Source organism: Delphinapterus leucas, chromosome 20 (assembly GCF_059928025.1).
Source record: "Delphinapterus leucas isolate spDelLeu-1000000601 "Yukka" chromosome 20, BTC_Dleu_Yukka2, whole genome shotgun sequence".
Classification (NCBI taxonomy): domain Eukaryota; kingdom Metazoa; phylum Chordata; class Mammalia; order Artiodactyla; family Monodontidae; genus Delphinapterus; species Delphinapterus leucas.
In genome coordinates, this window is record NC_143148.1 from 60,623,273 (window position 1) to 60,646,478 (window position 23,206).

Below are 23,206 nucleotides of genomic sequence, written 5' to 3' on the forward strand. Positions count from 1 at the left end.
AGGCCAGCTTCTCCCCGTCCATCCTCAGGGTGCTTCAGTTCTTCCCTTCTGCCAGTAGAGACGGATTGTAAACACAGTCTACGGGATTTGTTTTGTTTATTCTGTTTATTAAACTGTAACCTCATATAGGATTGCCTTAGGGCCCAAGTAACAAATAAACTGTCAAACGAAATAAAACATACAGCAGCAGGGGTGGAGACGGCAAAACCCAAATTGCACACTGTGATCCGAGGCGTCTGAGAAGCCAAGTATCCTCCTGTCTCCAAATAATCTCCAACTTGACCTGACCAACTCTTGTGCCCTCTCCAACCAGGGCTGGCTGGAGAGGGCACAAGAGGAATTCCGGAAACACAGGACCCCTCGGGGGAAGCTGCTGGGAGATCCTGGTACCCAGCCGCCTGTGCTGGTCTATCTTTTCAACGATCCATGGGAGAGGGGGGAGTATGTGAGCCATGAAATTCTATGTAGAAGCGGCCACCTCTTCCTCTGTCAAATCAACCCCGTCAGTCACAGAGAAAAGGCAGCCGTGCCTGCACCCCTGAGCCTCGTGGCCGCTGCCGCAGCAGCTTGTCCTGGAGGGAGGCCTGTCTGAGCGCTGAGCCCTCGCCTTGCGCCGCATCTGCGCTGAGGCTGTCCTGTGTGCTGACGCTGTGCTTGGCCAGCCTGGCCTCCCTGGGACTGCGAGGCAAGCCAAGCGGCCAGCCACTGGGGGAAACTGGAAGCTCCCCAGGTTTCCAGGGCCTCCTGGAGACCAGCCCCTGTCACCGCACCTCCCGTCCACCCACGCAGGGTCTTCCTGCCCTCCCCTTCCCCACCTCCCATCTGTCTAGAGTCTGCTCTCCACGAAGCAGTCCAAATCATGCTTATAAAACAGAGCAATTGGTCCTGGGCTCAAAGCCCTCCAGCCCCTCCAGCACAAAGGAATGGTCCTGACCACTGGGCATTCTGACCCTGGCCTGAGCCCAGCCCTGCCTCCTTCCACCTCCCTCCACCCAACCTGGCCACAGAGCATCTCCCACCTGCACATTCCCAGCTTCCGCCTTCCCTTCCCCTTCCACGAGAGGAGAATTTATGTTATGCATATTTCACCACAATTTTTCAGAGGTTCCCTTCTCTGTGGAGCCTGATCACCCCGCCTCAGGGTTTGTCACTAGAACGCGAGGCCACTGAGACCAGCCATCACTTCGTTCACGGCTGTGTCCTCAGCACCCAGGACACAGCCATGCAACATCTGTCAAAGGCAATTTCAGTTTATACCACAAAAATCTCCCTTTCTCTCCAGTTCCTTCCTTCTCTGCAACTTCTTTGGAGGCCTGTCACCAATCTCCAATCTCCCCAAAACTCGCCCCCAGAAACTCCAGCCTCCTACCCCATCTCCCCATCAGCTTTGCTTTGGACCAGTAACAGCACTGGTGTGTTTTCCCCACCTCTGCCTCTTTCATCCTTTCTTTTGAGCTATTTTTGTCCTTTGTCTTTCTGTTCTGCCCTACAGAATATCGAGAATGGGCCAGCCACCTCTGAGTTTGAGGGAACGGGACAGGAGTTCGGAGGAAGGTGGGTTTTCCTCAGTGGGCTGGCAGGAAAGGCCAGGACCTCTGCAAGCGCTCGCTCGTTACTGTCTTTTCCCCGTTTTGCTGTGACTGTCCAACTTCAATGTGGTTTGTGGAACATCTGCAGAGGCAGGCCCACCACTGATGTGCTGATAAGCCGTTAACAGCCACAGACCTCTGGGGTCCAGAAGCAGCCAGCCGGTGGCCACTCTGTGTCTTAATATGGAAAAGCACAAAGGCCTAGGACCGTCCTCCTTCCGGGAGACGGCATGCTCTGTCCAGCGGGTGAAACGGAGCCTCTCCGTGACAGCTGCTAGCTGTGTGTTATGGGCACACAATCTGGCTAGTGGCTACAGGATCCCAGAGCATCCTGTTGGCTGCAGGGCACCTCCAATGGGGAGCTCCCAGGAGACAAAACACAGAACAGTGAGGCCTTCCTTCTTTCCTTATCCTGTCATCCCCCTAACAGGTAACCCGAGGGACCAGAGACATATCAAGCCTGTAACTTTCAGATACTGGCTATAACATGGACATCCAGACACGATCCCTCTTTCCTGCCAGCGGGACCCAGACAAGGCTTCTGAACAGGTGCCAGGGCGTGGAGGTGAACATTGGGTGTCTGGTTGTGGCTCCCAAGTGGCTAAAGGACCTGGACAGGCAAACCCCAATGTGAACAGACAGAAAACCCACTGCAAACTCACACTGTAGGAAAGGGGTTGGCCCCTGACAAGGGAACGATGGGGGTGCCCACTCACTGCGAATGGATCTGGAGGCTCCCTTGCAGTCTCCCTCTTTGCTGTGGCCACGCCCGCTCCAACCACAGCTCGGAGGGTGCTGGCAGCACTGTCAACTCACGCCTCTACTCCGTGACCCCAAAGGCAAAGTCCTCTCCCCGTTTGCAAACATGAGTCCTAGGAACTCCCTCACGGTCCAGTGGTTACGATGTGGCACTCTCACTGCCGGGGCCCAGGTTCAATCCCCGGTTGGGGAACTAAGATCCCGCAAGCCATGTGGCTCGGCCAAAAAAAAAACCTGAGTCCTAAGGAAGCACTTGGGGGATGACTGTCCTCTCCCTGAACTACCCAATGTGGTGACCAGTGTGACGCTGCAAAGGGCTAGGGCCACACGATGGGTAGTGAGGAACCCAGCGGATGGGCTTTACTGAGCAGGTATAAACAGCAGACATCTTCTCCAACCATCACTGCAGGCAGCAGCCTCCAAGCTGGCCCTCGATGACCCCTGCCCCCTGGGATTCATACCCTTGGGTTGTCCCTGCCATGTGGCACCACATTACGTGAGAAGCCCATGGAGTCACACGGTGAGGAGCTGCTGCCACAGGCCAGGAGCCAGGCAAGGGCGTTACCTTGGACACTTGGCAAGTTTCAGGTGACCACAACCCCAGGCGTCACCTGCACTGCAGCCTGGTGAGAGACCAAGCACTCAGGAACCATGTGGCAATAAACACTGGTTGTTCTAACTTGCTGAGTTTAGGGTAATTTGTTACACAGCAATGGATAACTGATATAATCAACAGAGCAAGTGGTTAAATTAATGAATTTGGCATGTGCTGTCCAGAACTCTGGGTGTTAACACAGACCTGCCCTTTCCAGGCCCCTCCTAAATGTCTGTCCAGAATCCCACGCCCACGTCTGGACAACTATTGAGGAATACATAGCTACTTAGTCATGTGCGAGTTCCTGGACAGGTTTTTTGCTAATAATAATGGACTTTTCTCCTTTCAAGAACAAATCTGATATTATGAAATCTTGTTGTACGTGTGAGTAAAACCCAATTAGTGAGCCATACGAGAAGAAATCGTTTCCTAAGAAAGATGTGCAGTCCAGAAACAAAATTTACCAAAATGCAGATGACTTTATTCAAACATTCCACAGGGGAGTGTATTTTATAGATGACAACCTAACATTTTGCAAAGATCTAGGTACAGGCCAGGTCATTCAAAGCTGCAAGACAGCCTCAGCCCAGCAGCTCACCACCATGGGCACAGTTAGTCATTACCTTATGCGACAGCCAAAGGGCTCCAAAGACCAGGCCCGAGTGTGGAGTCACTATGCTTTTTTAAAAATTTTTATTGAAATATAGTTGATTTACAACGTTGTGTTAGTTTCAGGTGCACAGCAAAGTGATTCAGTTATACATACACGTGTATATATAAATATATATGTATATATGTATATACATTCTTTTCTATTTTTATTGTTTTCATATTTATTTATTTGGCTGCGTCGGGTCTTAGTGTTCCTGGTGGCACTCAGGCTCCAGAGCCCGCAGGCTTAGTTGCCCCGAGGCATGTGGGATCTAGTTCCCCAACCAAGGATTGAACCCCCACGCCCTGCATTGGAAGGTGGATTCTAAACCACTAGACCACCAGGGAAGTCCCTATCTATTCTTTTTTTAGATTCTTTTCCATTATAGGCTATTACGAGTTACTGAATATAGTTCCCTGTGCTATACAGTAGCTCCTTATTGGAACTGTGATTTAAAAAAAAAAGTTTAGCACTTTAGTTGCAGCCAAGCTGCCTAATTTGTGAAGAAGCAAAAAATTATTTGCTCTGATATTAACAACAGAGCTTGTATCTTAAAACCAAAGATGGCCCAAAAGATCAACCTCTGTCCCAGACTGCTAAAGTGTTATTCCTATTTTACAGACAAGGGGACGGACAGATGTCCGCAGAGCAGCTTGCCTGAAGCCCCTCGGCTGACAGCTGGCGGCACAGGAGCCCAGCAAGGGTCACAGGAACGGCAGCAGGACGAGGCGCCTTGCTCCCCTGCCCTTCCCGCCTGGTGACAGGGAGGTGATACAGAGGCCTAGACAAGCCTGGGCCGCAGTCAGTTCACCATGATGGCCTCTGACACAGTTAAGGGAAGCCAAGCCCAAAGGTCCTGATGTGCACAGGGTTCCGAGAGCTGAGGAAGTAGAACTGAGTAAACACAAGTCACAAGGTACAGAAAGAACAGAGAGCAGGTGACCGACAGGAGTGGCTCAGGAAAGTGAAGGCGGTGCCTCAGGAGTGGGGCCCGGGAGGAGCCGGGTCTCCTAAGGCCACCCCCCCACCCAGGTCCTTCTCTGCCAGGGTCCAGGCCACTGGGCGTCTGAATTCTCTAACTGAACCCCCATCGCCCGAGGCCACTGCAGTGGTGGGACTGAGCAGGGCGGGGTTCAGAGTCAAGGTCCACCTCTCACCTGAGGCCTGGGTTGCAGCCAGCTCTCAAAGCACAGCTGTTCAGTAAATGTGTTTGGATGAGTGAATTAATATTTCCCAGAACCTCATTTCCCACCACATCCTGGATGTGGACGGCTTCCCAGCTGATGAGCCGCTTTCATGTATTTTCATTGCATTTTATCTTTACAACAACCCCGTGGGACACCCAGTATCAGCCTCACTCTGCAGATAACTTTATCCCCATTTTACTGATGAGAAAACTGAGGCTTGGAGAAGGTAATCAATTGCTCAAGGCCACAGACTCAGAAGGACAGAAGCCCGCACTCCTTTCCCAAAGCCCAGCTCCTGCCATCACCCTGCACTGCTTCCAAATGAACCTCCTGCAAAGAGCTTAGATTCCAATACCACTTTTTACTTCAAACAGTGTTAACAGGACTGCATCTTACACTCTCCCGAAACACGTTCAAATTTGTTAGAGGCTGTGAGTCACAAATTCTCTGTGCTGGGTGAGAAGGGAACCGGGTGAGGGTGGGGCTCAGCCACTTCCTGTTAGGGCGGCGTTGCACAAGCTTTGATAGGGTGCAAGGGGGCCAGAAACTACTGGGAAGCCTGGTCATGGTTACGGAACTGGTCTGGGGAGAGTGGACAGGAGAATGTGGGTGGGACAGTTTAACCAGTGAAAGAAAAACAGTGAAACAGTGAAGGAGGACACCGGGGAGGATGGATGGATTGTTGAGAGAGAAAGTGAGAAGGCAGGCAGTCCAGCTGTGCAGGACAGGGGCAGCCCCCTCTCCACAATCAACCACACTCGAGAACCTGGCTGCCAGAGGGGGGACCTATAATCAGGACGCTGCATTAAAAAAAAAGTCCCTAAACCTTTGCAGCTTCAGGACCGACGGGGCGGGGGCGGGGGGACACATATGACCTTTACAGCCATAGGGCGAAGAGCACAGGCCCTGAAACCAGTCAGACCATCTCTGAAACTCTGTGCCATTAATTCTTAGCTGTGACCTTGGAAAGGTTACTTTAAAGTGTTCTGAGTCTGTTTCCTTATCTGTAAAATAGATGTAAAAGCATTTACTTTGCACACTTGTGAAGATTAAAAGAATGTTTGATACACAGTCAGGCACTAGCTGGCCCTCAGTAAGACTGGTTATCGTCTAATGACCTTAGGAATTTGGGGATTACAGAAAAACACACAAACAAACTTAAGTCACCATAACACAATCAGCAGTCTCAGGGCTAAGGGTTCAAGCACCAGACCTCCGGGGGGCTGGGAAAGAGGCGGGGACCCTGGGGTCCGGAATCCCAGGGATAAAACCACAGCAACCCCCCCCCCCCGCCTCCCAGGGATAGAGCGGACTAAGTCCCCCGGGCTGTGATCCTGGTCTCCAGAGCTGGGCACGACTTCCAGAGGGAGTCAGCCTGCCTCCAGGAGAAAATAACAGTGGACGAGATGGTTACCTCTCCAATATTAAGCGTCTGTAGGCCAAGATTGCCAGCCGCCTGCGCCGGGGGGCTCAGCTACCCTCTCCTGAAGTCCTTGCTCTTACCCTAAGCCCCTTCCTCGTCCGCTCCGTCCGCAGGACCCTCCGGGCACCACCCGGGCAGGCTCTGCGGCCAGAGCCCGGACCAGCGAAGCCCTCCTCCCCTCGGCAGCACCCTCTTCGCGCCCAGACCGCGCCGGGGTCCAAGGGTCGGAGTAGGGGTTAGGGTCCAGGTCTGAGGGTCGGAGTCGGGGTCAGGATCCGGGTCTGAGGGTCGAAGTCGGGGTCAGGGCCGCGGGCGGCCCTGCCATCTGCGCACGCTCCGCGCCCCTCGGGCTCCCTCGCTCGCTCTGAAGTCCCGGGACCCGCTGCGCCAAGTCCCTACGGGAGCGGCGGCTCGGCGCGGCGTTCCGATGCCCTCCTTGGCTTCAGCTCTACTCGAGGCGCTCCGCACAAGGTGGCACCTCAAACCGCTAGAGAACTCCAGTCGGATTAGGTGTGCAGCTGACGCCGCGTGCGGCGCCGGAATCCGCGAGCAGGGGACCGAGGCTTGGCAAGCTTGACCGCGCAGGTGCCCCAACGAGGCCCGGACAGCGCAGGCGCTCCGAGGAACCCCCCCCCCCCCCCGCCCCAACCCGCCCCGCCCGACCGCGCAGGCGCCCCGAAGAGGCCCCGACCGCGCAGGCGCCGTTTCTGAGTCAACATGGCGGCTGCGTGTCTGCTGCTGCGGGCCCTCCGCCTGGGTCCGGGGCCAGGGCCGGGGCGGCTGCGGGGCCCCTACTCTGGCTGGAGTCCAGGCAGCTCCGCCAAGACCGGGTGGAGGTGGCCGTATGTTGTCCACAGGCCTCTCATGGGTGTCATCGGGCCTGGAGGCCGAGTCCTGCAGGTAATGTGCGGGGAAGATGCCCTCCCGCCGCCGGGTCTTCGTCGTCCGAGAGGCCGCTCAGGCCGGCAGCCCGGGGGAGGAGCGGGGGCCGAGGCGGGCGGGCAGCCCGAGGGAGGGGCGGGGGGCGAGGCCGCACAGTTCCTGCTTGGACTTTTCTAGTCTTTGTTTCGTGTGTTGGTATTTTCTGCCCGTCTTCCTGGCGTTTTGAAATTGAATCGAGTAAGAGTTTCATCAGTTTCTGGCAGAGAACTCTTAGCTCACATAGATCAGATCCCACCCAGATGAATTCCAGCACCTTCCAGATGCTCGAAGTGGGCTGTCAGAAAGTTTTTCGTGTGAGCAAAGTACCTTGCAACTGTGTTTTACTTTTGTCGTGTAGCTTGACATGTTATGGATTCAAATTCATAGACCCTCTGTGTGAAGGGTGTGTTCCAGGCACTGTTAATGTTAACATTTCACTCTGAAAACAAAGACCCTAAGTTCTAAGCTGAAAAATCAGCCTTTTTCGCCGATTCTTTTTAGCCCTCTCTTAGGACCTCGACTCTCACATTTTAGGTTATAATGTATTATTGTTATTGTATTTTACCATAACTTGAGAACCAATTTCATATCATAATCCTATTCTAGATTCCTGGCCACCTTTCCTGAGTCTGAGGACAGCTATAGCTGCATTACACTTGTTTTTGTTTTTGCTGTTTAGTTCTATTGAGAAGGAAAATCATAATTTATTATTTTTAATCAGATTCTTTGATTATTCAATGAAATAAATAAGGACTGAAGTAGGCAATTCACACATACTTGTGAAGTCTAAACAGATAACCTCACCAGTGGCTATAATAGTGATAAAACAAAATCATCTGGTTTAAACAAGCAGTGTTTAGGGCTGACTTTGAAGAATGACTTTTTTTCCCCCACTCGATCAAACACGCTGACGTTTCTCAGTTACTGGGCCCAGTCCACACTCTATGGTCCTCCCTTATATGCCTCCTGGTCATCACTGAGCCAAGAATAGTAGTATTAATTAAATGGGACAGTAATTGTGTGCACGAGGAATTTTTAACCTGCTGCTAACAGGAAATTACATGTAACATACTCCTTTGGTAAGGAGTTACTTTTCTCTGTAATAACAGCAGACCAAGGATGAACTAAGGGAAAAAAATTAAAAATAAATAAGTAAATAAAACAGAAATGAAGAAATTGCCGCCACGGAGATAGAAGAAACTAAGATGTACCGTTGACCGTAACATAAAACACACTCAGGCGGGAAACTGGTGGGCTGCCTGGGAATCTACAAGGAATAGTCATCTGGAGTTGTGGGGAGCAATGGGTTTGGGCAGCCACTGTGGCCTTTGCTCCTTGGGTCCTGCAGGACGGTTGTGAGCCTTGGCTCACAGAATGGCAGCCAGTGTTCCGCACCTTGAGTTCAGCATTTCTTTGACTTGCTCACTTGCTTTTAAGCTTTTTGTTTTGTTTTGTTTTTTTATCAACATCCCCATTTTATTTTAGTTAGTTTTTTTAAACTATTTTTTTAACATCTTTTTTGGAGTATAATGCTTTACATTGTTGTGTTAGCTGCTGCTGTATAACAAAGTGAATCAGCTGTATGTATACATATATCGCCATATCCCCTCCCTCTTGCGTCTCCCTCCCACCCCTCTAGGTGGCCACAAAGCACGGAGCTGATCTCCCTGTGCTATGCGGCTGCTTCCCACTAGCTCTCTGTTTTACATTGGGTAGTGTATATATGTCCATGCCACTCTCTCACTTCGTCCCACCTAACCCTTCCCCTCCCCGTGTCCTCAAGTCCAAAAAATATGGAACACTTCGCGAATTTGCGTGTCATCCTTGCGCAGGGGCCATGCTAATCTTCTCTGTATCGTTCCAACTTTAGTGTATGTGCTGCCGAAGCAAGCACTGCTTTTAAGGTTTTGATGTTGTTTGTTTTTTTCTTTTGATGTTATGTTAAAACTTTGCAGTAATGCTCAGACTATTGCTTCACATTTCAGGACGGTGTTAATATTACAAGTAAATAAATATCAGAGCTTTTAGGAAAGGCTGTGCAGCAGGGAATTAGTCTGCATTGCCTGGTGTGCTGTGGTGTTGGTGGGATTGATTCTCTGTCTCGCTCTTTGCAGAGTTTCCAGTGGCGACTGCTAACCCCTACATTTGAAGGGGTCAGCAGATTGTTGGTGAAACAGCATCTCGTCCAGAATCCAGTCGGACTCTGGAAACTTCTAGGTGTGTATCTTTTGAAGACAGAAGTGACAGGCAGAGCCTATGGCATTTGTGAGTAAATTCAGAGAATGTTGCTTGTTTGACATCATCAGAAAAACGAAATCGCGAAGAGGACCTTTGGCTGCTACTCACTGTGAGCCCTCAGATGCTCTGAAATGAAGTTTATGAGGAGGAAATTTGTCTGAGGTCTGAACGAGCCATTTTTGCTTCTTTTGAGTTGTCTCTCTCTTTTTTCTTTTTAATTCTGGTAATAATTGGGCTGCTTGACAAAGGTTTTCCATGTGCTGTAGCCAACTCCAGGAACGTTTAGTAAGGAGCTGCAAACTGGCTGTGTATGTCTTACGTACAGAAGGCAAGTAAACACAGCCTACAGATAATGTGCTTTTACACTGGAGTCGCACCGTTTATTGAGATCTTGTGACATCCGGCTGTCTCTTTTGATCTTAGGTCAAAGGACCATAAGGGTTGACACCTGTACTTTTACTCCCCCCTTTATTCAGTTGGAACAGGGAGAAGGTGAAATCTCCCACTGCTACACGTACCCACCCCCGGTCATGGCAGCCTACACGTGCCCCCAGTGGCATAGCCGTCACCTCCAGACACCCCCGTGTCAGGTGGACATCGAGGCAGTTTTATTTGTGACTCTCTTAATGTGTGTGAAGAAAGGTGCAGCCCAGTCACGTTGTGAGACGCCTTCCCCCGTTTTAAGCAGTGGTTGGTTCAGACCTTGGACAAGTCAGAGCCTTTGGTGTGAGGAGTGGTCTGGGGCGCGTCTGGGTGGAGGTGGTGGCCCGGGCCGCTGTTGCTGCATCGTGCGGAAGCCGCTTGCCGCTGTTCATTTGTTTAAATTCATGTAAAGTGACTGCATGTCAGGGGCTTCCCTGGTGGCGCAGTGGTTGAGAATCTGCCTGCCAACGCAGGGGACATTGTTGTGGCTCACGGGCCTAGCCGGTCCACGGCATGTGGGATCTTCCCGGACTGGGGCACGAACCCGTGTCCCCTGCATCAGCAGGCGGACTCTCAACCACTGCGCCACCAGGGAAGCCCTGTGTTCATCATTTTTATTCCCTCACGTTGGCTAATTTAAATTACAGAAACAGTTACTTCAGTTGAAGTAGTTCACTATTTACAATGAGTAGATATTAGAGTAAGAATGATTACCCCAGCTTCTAGATCCTGTGCACGTAGCTTTCAGATAGCTTCTGTTTTGTTTTGGTTGTCTGGGAATACGCTCTTCTCCTGAGGGTTCCCCTGTAGTTGCAAGCCTGATTGTTGTTAAACACTTTCCCTCTTCCTTGTAGGAGGCACGTACTACTTTAACACCTCAAGGTGGAAGCAGAAGACTAAAGGCAGTGATAAAGCCAAGGGGAGGAGCCCTGAAGATGACGAAGGTATATCCATCAGATCTTAAGCGCTGCCTGCCTTGGTTGTCTGCACATGTGTGCTCTAGTCTAAGGAATAGGAAGCCCATCCTAGGATCACAGCTGGCCCCCGTCCCTAATGCAGTTGCTGGGTTCTTCCTGCCCATCCTTTTAGGGACGGCATCATCAGCACCCGTGTCCCTTGTTCAGAGTGCCTGAAGGCGGGTGGGGCTGCTGTGCTCTGTGTGGAGAGGGTGGACCTCGGATCCGCCCTGGACTCAGAGCTCTGGGGGAGGAAGGCTCCAGGACTCCCCGGCCGAAGCCCCGCTCTCGTGCACACCTGACTGGTGTTGGCACTGCCTCCAGGCCTGAGGAGCAGCCCCAGAGGACAGGATGGTACGGGGCATGGCCTTGGGGAAGGAGTGGGGCCCCAAGCCCCGGGGCACAGCGAACTCACTTGCAAGTCTCCTCTGGACTCTGGAATTAGGACTCGATGATTGTGTGAAGGGGAGGGAAATGAAAAGGGAACTTTGGACTGAATTGACCTCTAAGATGACAGCTGGCTGCAGGCAGCTGATACACATGGAACTCGCTAGGCCTTAGGAATGGTTGGAGCGTGCCTAGCACTGTGCTCACTGATTTGTGCACTCTCCCTTCAGAGTGACCCTGTCACTGGCCCTTTCTACATACGAGGACGCTGGATGCCTGCTCTTTGCCTGGTCCAGGGAGGGACCCGTGCGTGGGGAAGTGGCGCTGATTTGCCTGGTCCAGGGAGGGACCCGTGCGTGGGGAAGTGGCGCTGATTTTGACGTGGCTGCAGAGGGTTGCGGTGCGGGACCCGAGGCCCGGGGGCCCTGGAGGAGGTACTTTACCCAAAGGCCAGCCATGCTCAGAACCAGGCTCCTGTGAGCCCCAGACGCCTCAGGGGGGACGGCACCTGAGAAACGCTTTCTTTATCGGACCCCGGGCCTGTCACCAGAGCTGCACACAGACTGGTCCCGTTCCCCAGGCCTCATCTTTCCAGAAGGGCGCAGCCACCCTGGCAGCTTAGTTGGAACAAGACGGCTTCCCGACCAGGTTTTGGTAACCGTGGGGAGGACCTTCCTCCCTAGTCTGGTCCAGAAACGTCTTCAGGAGCTGGGGGTCTGGAGGTTCGGCCCCAGAGCCCACAGGTTATGGGGTGAAGCCCCTTGTGCTCGACTTTCTAGGAGGGGCTGCGTTTTCCTGATGCTCATGTCCATCCTTCGCTGGCGGCCCCTTCGTTTACCTTGAGAGGAGCTGTAACTTTCCATTGGTCTTGACTCCCATAGTGCCCTTGGCTGGGTTCAGATTAGACGTTTCTGGCTGTCGACCTCCTGGCTGCAGGCTCAGGCAGTGTGTGTGCTGCAGGCCTCCTTCATCATCACCCCGGGGGAAAGCCCCCAGGGGACTTGGCTCTTCTTGTTTTTTTCTTTTTATAAATTTATTTATTTATTTTTGGCTGTGTTGGGTCTTCATTGCCGTGCGCAGGCTTTCTCTAGTTGCGGCGAGCGGGCTTCTCATTGAGGTGGCCTCTCCTGCTGCGGAGCATGGGCTCTAGGCCCGCGGGTTTCAGGAGTTGTGTCATGTGGGCTCAGCAGTTGTGGCTTGCGGGCTCTAGAGCGCAGGCTCAGTAGTTGTGGCACACGGGCTTAGTTGCTCCGTGGCACCTGGGATCTTGCCAGACCAGAGATCGAACCCATGTTCCCTGCATTGGCAGGCGGATTCTTAACCACTGCGCCACCAGGGAAGTACCCCCATGCATTCTTTTTTTTTTTTTCTTTTAACTTATTTGTTTCTTTGGCTGTGCCGGGTCTTAGTTGTGGCATGTGGGATCTTTTAGTTGCGGCATGCGGGATTTAGTTCCGTGACCAGGGATCGAACCTGAGTCCCCTGCATTGGGAATGCAGAGTCGTAACCACTGGACCACCAGGAAAGTTCCCCACCCCACCCCCATGCATTCCTAAGCATTTCACTGCATGACCTTTGACCATGGGTATTTTTCTTTTTTATTTTATTTATTTGTTTATTTTTGGCTGCATTGGGTCTTTTTTGCTGTGCACGGGCTTTTCACTAGTTGCAGCGAGCAGGGGCTACTCTTTTTTTTTTTTTTTTTGCGGTACGCGGGCCTCTCACTGTTGTGGCCTCTCCCGTTGCAGAGCATAGGCTCCAGACGCGCAGGCCCAGCAGCCATGGCTCATGGGCCCAGCCGCTCCGCGGCATGTAGGATCTTCCCGGACCGGGGCACGATCCCGTGTCCCCTGCATCGGCAGGTGGACTCTCAACCGCTGCGCCACCAGGGAAGCCCAGCAGGGGCTACTCTTCGTGGCAGTGCGTGGGCTTCTCATTGCGGTGGCTTCTCTAGTTGCGGAGCGTGAGCTCTAGGCGTGCAGGCTTCAGTAGTTGTGGCTCATGGGCTCAGTAGTTGTGGCTTGCGGGCTCTAGAGCACAGGCTAAGTAGTTGTGGCACACGGGCTTAGTTGCTCCACGGCATGTGGGATCTTCCCGCACCACGGATCAAACCCATGTACCCTGCGATGGCAGGCGGATTCTTAACCGTTGTGCCACCAGGGAAGTCCCCCTCATGCATTTTTAAGCATTTCACTGCATGACCTTTGACCATGGGTATTTTTCTTTATTTTTCCCACTTTTTTTTTTCCCCCGGCCGCACCGTGCGGCATGTGAGATCTTAGTTCCCAGACCAGGGATCGAACCAGTGGCCCCTGCACTGGGAGGGCCAGGGAATTCCCTCCTACAATTTTTTTTGATATTATGTTTTTACATTTTTCCTACAGTTTCATTGGTTTTGTCAGCAATTCCAGGTCTCTTACTCCACACGTTTCCATGTGAATTTACTTTGTAGAGTTTCCTTCTTCTACCTTCCTGGGGTGTAGCGCTGGCAGTCCCAGCTTTCCCCGAGGTTTGTAGGCACCTGACTGTTGAAGGAGGTCCCAGTCAGGTGCCCTCTGCTCGGCGTTTGGCAAGTAGCACTTCGATAGTAATAACTTGTAGTTTATCACCGAGATCATAGTTTCCTTTAAAGCTGATTGTTTGAACACATGTGTCTTCATGTTCTGAGATATGTGGTGTGTCTTCAAGTGTGTCATTCGTTTCAGAGACATTCTGAGCTGGAGGAGGAAGGGGAGGGCTTGCTTCATGAGAAAATACGGAAGAGAAACCCTGAGGAGGCTGATACTGGCAGATGTGAACGTTGTTTCCTCCCAACAAGTCAATGCTGGGTCCAGTAACACGTAGTTTAATGGAACAAAGTAGGAAATCCAGAAGCAGAGTCTAGTTTGTCTAAGAATTAGCAAGTAACTAAAGTGGCATTTCCCACGGTGGCAGAAAGGGTGGATCGTATGAGAAATGGTTTGGAACCGTTGCTTAGTTGTTTGGAAGGAGATTAAATTAGACTCTCATTTCATATACCAACATAAATTCTGAGTGGATTGAGTCATTAAATTTAAAAAACAAAATTGGAAAAGAATTAGGAGAAAATAGAGAGGACCATTCCTTAACTTGAAACGGGTAAAGCCTTTTCTTAGAAGGAGAAGATAGGTGGGTCGGAGCAGCTTCTGCGTCTGCCTGGCCGGTGTCCCGTCGGTCAAGCTGGTGCATGGTCCTGCGGATACTGATTTCTGGGAGGAGTGGCCATGGCCACTTTTCTTTCTGCAGCTTCTAACCTGCCGTGGCTGCGGACACGTGCTCCCCCCGCTGAATCCCATCACAAGTTACCATCGGGCACTGTAGCGCCGGGGACCAGAGGCAGAGTCAGTCTGGAGAAAGGGTCGCGCCGGCTCCTTCCCTCTGCCCGTGCCGCACACCTGCACGCCTGGCGCACACCTGATGAGGTGGCGGCCCTGGGCCGGGTCTGCGCCTCCCCGCCTCCTTCATGTGCTGGTTGTATATTTGTTCATTTTGGGGTGAACTGTAGCTTGCCTCGAGAAAGCGGGATAAAGTTCATGTCCGTTATATTTGCATTAGACGATAATTGCTTGCTTAACCAAAGGTTTTTTTTCCATGAGGGCGTCTTCTGGACTGTGAGGGAGTTGACTGGCCCGTGAGCTCTCAGCTCTGTGGACTGCATGCAGGCAGCACAGCCCAGCGTCCCGCTCAGACCTGCCCTCTGAGAGCCTTGAATGAGAAAGGCCAGTCCTGAGAGATTATATACGTTCGCTTCTCCAAACCCAAGATTACAGAGCTGGAGCACAGAGTAGCGGTCGGAGGGATGGAGTTGTCGTGGCTTGACTGGTGATGGATGCGCAGACGTTGACCTGTGGTGAAATGGCACAGAACTAGAGTCACACAGGAGCGCGGGTCGCAAGGGGTGGCTGTGTCAGTATTGTCCACGTTTGGGTTGTGATGTTGTTCCTGGTTTTGTCAGATTGACTGTTGGAAGGCCCTGAGCCCAGTAGATGCGGAAGAGGGGCCTCTGTTACTTCTCACGAGTACGTGGCGCCTACAGTTACCTCGTCGTGAAAGGTTAACAAACAGCGATGGCTGGCATTTCCAGAACACGTTTTGTGGACGGTGCTCCTTTATCCTCTGTGAGGTGCACCTCGTCTCCATCTTCAGGTTTCTCTCCGGGCTGAGGGTCAGGACCAGCCCCGTGGTGGTATTAACGAGAGCCGGGGTATCACCGCATCCTCCCAGTGTTCACGGCACGGTGCTCACGGCTGGGGTGAACACCTGGAGGGCTCCTGCCGTGGTCTCCTGCACGTTCAGCAGCGTCGTAACTCGTTCATTTGTCTTCAGGTGGCTGGTTCAGGTGACTCACCGCAGCAGCTGGCATCCTCCGACCCCCAAGAAGGACTCGTGGGACCATAGTTTTCCAGCGGTCCCGCAGGCTGCTGTCCAGCGGGTAGACAGTCTAACGGCTTAGGAGGCAGCAGCCTTTCCTGGGTGCCCCAGGCAGTAGAGATTTTGGGGTGACCCTCAGCTCTCCGTGAGCTGGATATACGAGGAGCAGCCGGCGGGAGGAGCTGTGCTCACGAAGGCGGGTTCACCCTCCGCAGACAGGGCACAGGCAGAGGCGCCAGTCGGCAGCCTCGTGTCCCCGAGTCTGTGGGGATGATGGACTTGGTGGGAAGGAGACAGGGGGCCTTCGGAGTGGAGGGAATGTCCTTTCTGCCCAGAGCGTTCACATGCCTTTTCTATGTAGAGTCTCAGGGTCAGATCTTGTTTCATCTCTTAGAGCTCAAGAGGCTTCCATCTGTTTAGCCGATCCTATGTCTCACTTTCGTATCTTCCCTTACTGTTTTCCCGTTGTCTTTCTTGGAGCGGCCCTCATGATCTCATACCTGATCAGTACTACGGATATATGTTTTGTTACATTTGGTTTCCTTATGTTAAAGTTTCAGAAATAGAACTAGTTCAACCAGTTCAGGCTGGCGCGGCAGGTCTGTCGGGCAGTGCGGCTGCCAGGGTTGATTGCCCCCCACTGGGTTGTTAGCAAGGCTGAAGGTTAAATATTTGAGAGAGGCGGCTTCTCACCTGAGAACATGAATCTGCTGTCCACAATCACAATAAGTGGTCACCTTTATGAGCTTGAAATATCGGATACACTGTTGTAAGCTATCGTAAGATAGGGTGATACCTGAAATGTACCTTCGTGTTTTCAAAATGGCTGCTGTGACGGTCTCTCAGGCTTCAGCTTTTTCCTTTTATTTATTTTTTATTTTTTAAATATTTATTTGGCTGCTTCGGGTCTCAGTTGCGACACGCGGGATCTTCAGTTGCAGCATGTGGGATCTAGTTCCCTGACCAGGATCGAATCTGGGTCCCCTGTGTTGGGAGCGCGGAGTCTTAACCATTGGACCACCAGGGAAGTCCCTCAGGCTTCAGGTTTCTAAACCGATTTAAAATGCTTTCGAATTCCTCCAGGCCGCCCGTTGGAGAAGCAGGTGGTGTGTGTGGGTGGCTGCACCTCCAGGTTGTGCAGAGGGCAGGGGGCCCTGAGTTCCTCCACAGTCTGTCCTTGGAGAGGTGACCATGGCCAGCTCTGCTGTGTGTGCTGGCATGGCCTCTGGGGAGGGTGAGTGAACGGTGGAAGCTTTGGTTGCTGAGACAGGTCTGTCTTGGGCAGAACTGGTGAAGAATTGTACACGCGTTTCTCAAAAGGCGTTGTTAACTGCAGGTCTTGCAAAAGCTGCATGGAGTGTTAGGAAGGATGGGCCCACCCTGCACAGGTGAGCGAGGCCGGGTTGTTCCAGGGCCTCCTGGGGTGTGGATGAGGTGTCCGGTGGGTGCAAGGACTGGGGAGGTGGGCTCCTGGAGGGCAGTGGGCTAGTGAGACCATGTGAAGTGCTGGGTCCACAGCACCGTGTCAGTAAGACGCAGCCCCTGCCCCTGTGTGATTGGTGGGAGGAGCACTGTGGCCTTGCCTTTGCTGGGACTCTTTCCCATCTGTGCTGTGCGCCGGAGGGAGGTGCTGCCCCCAGGAGCTCCTGTGTCAGGTGTGAATAGGGGGAATTTATGTCATGGTTCTGATAAAGAGCGGGTCTCCAGACTCTGTTTCACACTTCGAAGTGTGCTGTTTGTCCAGTGTTTCTGTGATGAATGCTGTGCAGCTCGCTTGAGTGTCAGTCCCAGGTGGTTGTGTTGGGGGAGGGCAGGTGGTGGTGGAGAGGCTGTTGTTAGCAGGGACCTGGGCGTGAGCCACAAGCACTGGGGATGGGTCGGTATCTGGTCGAGCCTGGAAGGCCAGCGAGGGTCGTAGTTGGGCAGACGTGCTGTAGGTGAGATGTGGCGTCACTGTGGAGCTGCGCTGGTCCTGGGAGGCTTTTGACTTTAAAAATGGTTTCATGTTATCCCAGCAGGTGGGACCCCAGGAATGGGATGTTGGTGACCTTGAACGGCGTGTAAGCAGTCACTGTGTTGAAGCATCGGCTACACTGGCGCGGGGACGTCGAGCCCCCTGACGTGGGGGGGCGGGGCAGGGGCGGGGGCTCCGCCCTGGTCTTACAACCGCTCCCCCCCACCCCACAGAGGCGCGGCGGCGCCGGGAACGCGAGGACCAGATGTACCGCGAGCGGCTGCGCACGCTCTTTGTCATCGCTGTGGTCATGAGCCTGCTCAATGCGCTCGGCTCCAGCGGCGGCAACATCTCCTGGAGCGACTTCGTGCACGAGATGCTGGCCAAGGGCGAGGTGCAGCGGGTGCAGGTGGTGCCCGAGAGCGACGTGGTGGAGGTGTACCTGCACCCCGGCGCCGTGGTATTCGGGCGGCCTGTGAGTACCGGGCCTGGCGGGGTTGCTTAGAGCAAGCTGTGAGTGTCTTGATTTAAGGAGGAGGCCTGGAGGCTTTGAGAAGGGGGCGAGGCAGTGTGGTCCCAGCGGGGTCTGTGCAGAGAGGAGGTGGGAGGGCGACAGGGGCTCTGGGCTGAGGGAGAGGAGGCAGCGGGCGTCCAGGCTCTGCCCGGTGTGTGGCTGGCTGGAGCCCAGCAGGCGGGGGAGGGAGGGGCTGGGGCTGTGCCGGTGGAAACCCCTTGGGGCCGGAGTGTGCGGCTGAGAGACCAGTGGGCAAGGGCCGGCCCTGGGCAGGAGCAGGAAAGAAAGGGGGCGGAGGAGAGGGGCCCTGCGAGGGGGAGGGGAGGCTGCAGGCTTGTGCCAGGTAGAGGGTTGGGCGTCAGGGAGGGGGAGACACGCCCAGCAAAGCAGGTGGGTGGGCGCAAGGAGGGCTGCTGTGTAGACCCTCCTGTGAGGAGGAGTCACTGTCCCGCCTGCCTTCCCATCTCCGACCCCTCTCATTTACCCCCAGGAACACACCAGCCTGAGGCCCTGGAAAGGTGACATCCATACCAGAATATTTTCTTTTTTCTTTAATATTTTATTTATTTATTTATCTGGTTGTACCGGGTCTTAGTTGCGGCAGGCGGGCTCCTTAGTTGCGGCATGTGAACTCTTATTTACAGCATGCATGTGGGATCTAGTTCCCCGACCAGGGATCGAACCCGGGCCCCCTGCATTGGAAGTGTGGAGTCTTATCCACTGCACCACCAGAGAAGTCCCCCAGAATATTTTCTAACACACTTATCCTGTTTGTGTTTCCCAGGTGCCTCTATACTGGCCTGAGAGCCTTTTGTGTTAATACTTTTAATCCAGGATCCAGTCAAGGATCCTGACTTTAGCATCCTTCCCATCTTCTGTTAACAGTTTAGACAGTGGGAAAAGCAGGCACCTTTCTCCACGCCAGGAGACAGGGCTTTCTGGTTGCACTCGCTCTGCTCGCTGGAGCCCAGGTTTGCTCCTGTGGGCGGAGTGCCTGCTCCCTGATGGCTCACTCACACGGTGCCCCAGAGCATGCCCCGCGGGCGCCCTGGGCGCTGCTCTGCTTCTGGGCTGCGTGGGTGCTGGGGTGAGGGGGCTCATCCTGCCCGAGCAAGCGCGGCCGTGGGCGCAGCCCAGCCCTGCGAGCCTCTCCCTCTTCACAGCTGGGCAGATCGTAGAAGTTAAATTCCAGTGCGCTTGAGAGGCCAGGGGCGATGGTAGCCGCTGCCGGCCCAAGGGTGAGGGGCCTGGTGGCTGCTGCTGCAGCGGCTCATAGGGGCCCAGGGGATCAGAGAAGGCTTCACAGGCGCGGGGTTGAAGGGGCTTCTGGGATCACGCCTTTTGCCTTTGGATGTTGAAATAGTAAGAGGGTCCTTTCTACGTTTTTCCCTTCCATCCAAATTGGCCAGGGCAGGTGTTTGAGTGATCAAGGATCGATGAAGTTCAGACCAAGTGTTTGGGGTGCGTTAGGTTAATCCAGCCACTAAGGCCAAGAGGCGTTCCAGTGCAAAGCTTGGTTGTGACTGGTGGGTCCCCTGTGTGCCCCTCCATCTGGCCTTCTCAGCCTACAAAGTGGAGCCTGACCCGCAAGACTTTCAAGAGACTTCAGAGCGGGGGAAATCAGCTTGCTCCCTTTAGATTCCGAGAGTGTGCTTAGAATCTGAGCCTGGAACAGTTTAACTCTGGAAAGCATGGGCCCGGCTGCCAGAACCATGACTGACGTGGGACTGGGGTGGAGGTGACGAGACTGTCCCACCAGCTTCCGGGAGACACCGCCTGCTCCCTATTCCTTAGTCTCTCGTCTGCCTGAGGACGGAGGAGCGCACTCGGTTGACTGTCAGATCCGGCCGATGGTTAAACAGGGACCCTTCTCAGGGTGACTGTGGGTTTGGTCCAGCACTGCGGGTTCCTTGCCGAGGCTCTGCTGTGCCCTCACAGCGGAGTGCGATCCGGGTGCTGAGTTTAAGACGCACGTGCTGCCCTTCGTTTGCTTAAAATGCTTTTTTGTGAACGTGTCACTGTAATTGTGTTTGAGAGAACGAAAACTCCGTAGATGTGGAGGGGGTTTCTGAGTGGCAGGCCTCTGCTTCTGAAGTCCTGCAGTTGTCCACACACTGTGGCTGGGGCGCCGTTCTCTGTCCTCAGGGTCAGTGGTCTGACCTGTGCATCATTCTCGCGGTCCCTCTGCTTCTGCCCCCAGCGGCTGGCCTTGATGTACCGAATGCAGGTGGCGAATATCGACAGATTTGAAGAGAAGCTTCGAGCAGCTGAGGATGAGCTGAGTATCGAAGGCAAGGACAGGATTCCGGTTTCCTATAAGCGGACGGGATTCTTTGGAAAGTAGGTTGGTCATTTCTGTGTGCCTCTAAACTAAACCAGGCTTGACTTTGTAATGTGAGAAACAAACCCCAATAAAAATCTCACACTGGCTGTGCCTGCAGTGAGCTGGAGTCCCTCGTGGGAGGCGGGCACGTGAGGGGTGGCATGAGGTGGGCCAGCTTGGAGTCACTTTTAGGCACCACTTCCGCTGTGTGTGGTGTTTCCGAATTCAGCCCAGGTTGGGTTTGCTGTTGCCTGCAAACAGGAAGATGAGGCAGGAAAGGGAGAAGCAGGGTGTCCAGTGGAACTTCTTGGTTCCGTGCTGAAGAGAGACATAGAGACCATGCAGGGCCTGTGGGCGGCAGGGCCTGCGGACTCCTTGGTGGGAGCACATTCATTAGCGGGTCACAGGCCATGTATCTGGACGCTACTGTGTGCAGAGGTCTGCGTCCCCTCGTGATGACCAGCGGCGACTGTGAAGTGCTGTGTGTCTGTCCCACAGCCTCTGGCTCCTGAGGGTTCAAGGCCCCTAGGCTGCACCTCTGCTTGTTGTAGGGAATGGGGGGGCACACCTGGATGGGTCCCCCTCTTCATCTGGGGGGTGATGCCCTACGGTTTTCTCTTTTTACTGTTACACCGATTTTGCCTTAGTGACCAAAATTGATGGCCTACTTTTGAAAACAAAATACGTGGAAGGTGAAGAGCTGCTCTCGGCAGGCATGAGTTACCCCGGGGCCCTGGATGGCGGGGGACATTCTGGCTTCATGCCACGGTCAGGTTCTGCGTGCCCAGCGCTGCTGTGCTCCAGATCTGAGACTTCGGGAGCACTTGATGCAGGAGGGGTAGTTGGTGAGAATGGGACAAGGAAACCCGTTTTCAGCACTGGTTCCACAGGTTGATCTCAGAGTGAGGGAGCCCTTCTCACCTTGGGAGCGTCTGCGGGCCCCAGCCTGTGTGAGGCGTGTGTGTAGGCTGCCCGGCGGCCGGGCCTGAGGCTGTGCCCACCTTTCTCTCTCATGATAGCGCCCTCTACGCCCTGGGGATGACAGCCGTGGGCCTGGCCATCCTGTGGTATGTTTTCCGTCTGGCTGGAATGACAGGACGGGAAGGCGGATTCAGTGCTTTTGTAAGTTGTACTTACCGTCTCCCCGAGCTTGTGGTCCTGGGGTTCGTCTGTTTGTGCTGACCCTTTCCCGTCACCTGCAGGATGAGTGCACAGTGGACGTCCGCCTGGACGTCGTCCGGCAGCTCCTCTTTCCTTCCGCTTGGCTGACCTGGGGGGCGTCGCACTGGCTCCAGCTGAGGCCTCGCTCCCGGCACGGGGGTGGCCGAGCCCAGGGGTTTCCGCTGCGCTGTGTCCTGCGTTCTGCGCTCTCAGCTGGACCTGACTCTCTGGGGGGTTTCCCCTGCTAGCCGAGACAGCTTTAAAGGTTGTCTTGAAAAGGACGACCTGTATGGACTTCAGAAGGATTCTTCTGTTGTCATGGCATTCACTGCAACGTGCACTTTCCCTCCCCCTCAAGTCGTACCTGGCCTGTCAGCCGCATCTGCAGAGGGCCGCGGAGGAGCCCCTCCTGGGAACCGGCCGGGGGGACAGAGCGCCCCAGTTTCCCCCTGGACTGGGGCCCTCGGTAGCTCAGGCCGTGCAGGCACACTGTGAGCGGCAGCATGGTGTGTCGTGGGGTGCGCCGGACCTGGCTCAGCCAGTTTGATAGTTCTTGCACACTTTGGGCTGTTCATCGTTGTATTTAAATAATGCTGCAGCGAATCCCACGCAGCTGCATCTTTTGAGAGCCTGTCCTGAAGGAGATCGTGGCTGAGGTTGAGCTCCTCGCCAAGAGCTTGTCTGTCCAGCCAGATTGCGCTCCAGAAATTGACCAAGCAACTTTTTTACCAACACTCCCCAGAACTGTGTGTCGTTACATAACTTTTATAATCAGAAAAAGAAATCACACGGTAGTGGGGAAGGTCACACAGAGAAGTAAGATGGCTCATGCAAAGACCTAGTTGACATGGGGAGTGTTTTCCTTTAAGGCAGATTGCTGGACGCTGGGCGGCTTTCTAGCTGTCAGCGCCCTCGTGTGTCTGGACTGTGCCCTTAGCTGCCGTCTAGTGAGTGGGGACGGTGGGGCAGGACTTGCAGGTGAGCCGGCGCCCAGGGCTCCTCTGCCCTGTCCTACTGGGCTGCACAGGGCTCCGCCCTTTGTCTTTCTGCCCAGAATCAGCTTAAAATGGCTCGCTTCACGATTGTGGATGGCAAGACGGGGAAAGGAGTCAGCTTCAAAGATGTGGCAGGAATGCATGAGGCCAAGCTGGAGGTTAAGGAGTTTGTGGATTATCTGAAGGTGAGTGGGTGGCGGTTGCGGCGCAGGGGGCGGGGCGGACTGCCTGGCCGGTGCCGCGCTACACAGTGAGCCCCCTGCTTGGCCGGAACCTAAGTGGGGGCTTCCGTGACCACGGTGCCCTGCGCTGCCTGTCACCCGTCACCGCAGAGCACTCTGCTTTCCCAGAGCCACGTGGACATCACCCAAGGCCCCCGAGAGTCATGTCCCAAAGGTTCTCTGGAGCGCCGGGGGTCAGTGCGTGTCCTCTGCTGCTTTTCTAGAGCCCAGAGCGCTTCCTTCAGCTCGGAGCCAAGGTCCCGAAGGGCGCACTGCTGCTCGGCCCCCCCGGCTGCGGGAAGACGCTGCTGGCCAAGGCGGTGGCCACAGAGGCCCAGGTGCCCTTCCTCGCGATGGCTGGCCCGGAGTTCGTAGAGGTCATTGGAGGTGGGCCCCCTGACCACGTGTCCAGGGCGCGCTCCTTCTGCAGTGGCTGGTTGCCTTAGGGAGTCGTGGGCGTGGAGGGAACGGGGCGCTGATGTTCTGGGGAGCCGTGGTCTGGGGGGGTCCAGGAGGGAG

General features: G+C 54.2%; 1 protein-coding gene and 1 non-coding gene across 2 annotated transcripts in view; one reads left to right on the top strand and one right to left on the bottom strand.

Moving 5' to 3' along the window:
• The first annotated feature begins 6,892 nt into the window (after window positions 1-6,892).
• Window positions 6,893-23,206, top strand: part of SPG7 (SPG7 matrix AAA peptidase subunit, paraplegin) — a 31,277-nt gene continuing 14,963 nt past the window's right edge. Inside the window, 8 exon segments of the mRNA XM_022582885.3 lie at window positions 6,893-7,105; window positions 9,241-9,343; window positions 10,642-10,731; window positions 17,707-17,948; window positions 20,188-20,327; window positions 21,330-21,432; window positions 22,526-22,651; window positions 22,912-23,074. Coding sequence (XP_022438593.2) covers window positions 6,923-7,105; window positions 9,241-9,343; window positions 10,642-10,731; window positions 17,707-17,948; window positions 20,188-20,327; window positions 21,330-21,432; window positions 22,526-22,651; window positions 22,912-23,074 — 1,150 coding nt within the window. The 5' untranslated portion in view covers window positions 6,893-6,922.
• LOC115802541 (U6 spliceosomal RNA) lies at window positions 8,914-9,020 on the bottom strand. The gene has a single exon (XR_004023000.1). It is a non-coding gene; the product is annotated as a U6 spliceosomal RNA (small nuclear RNA).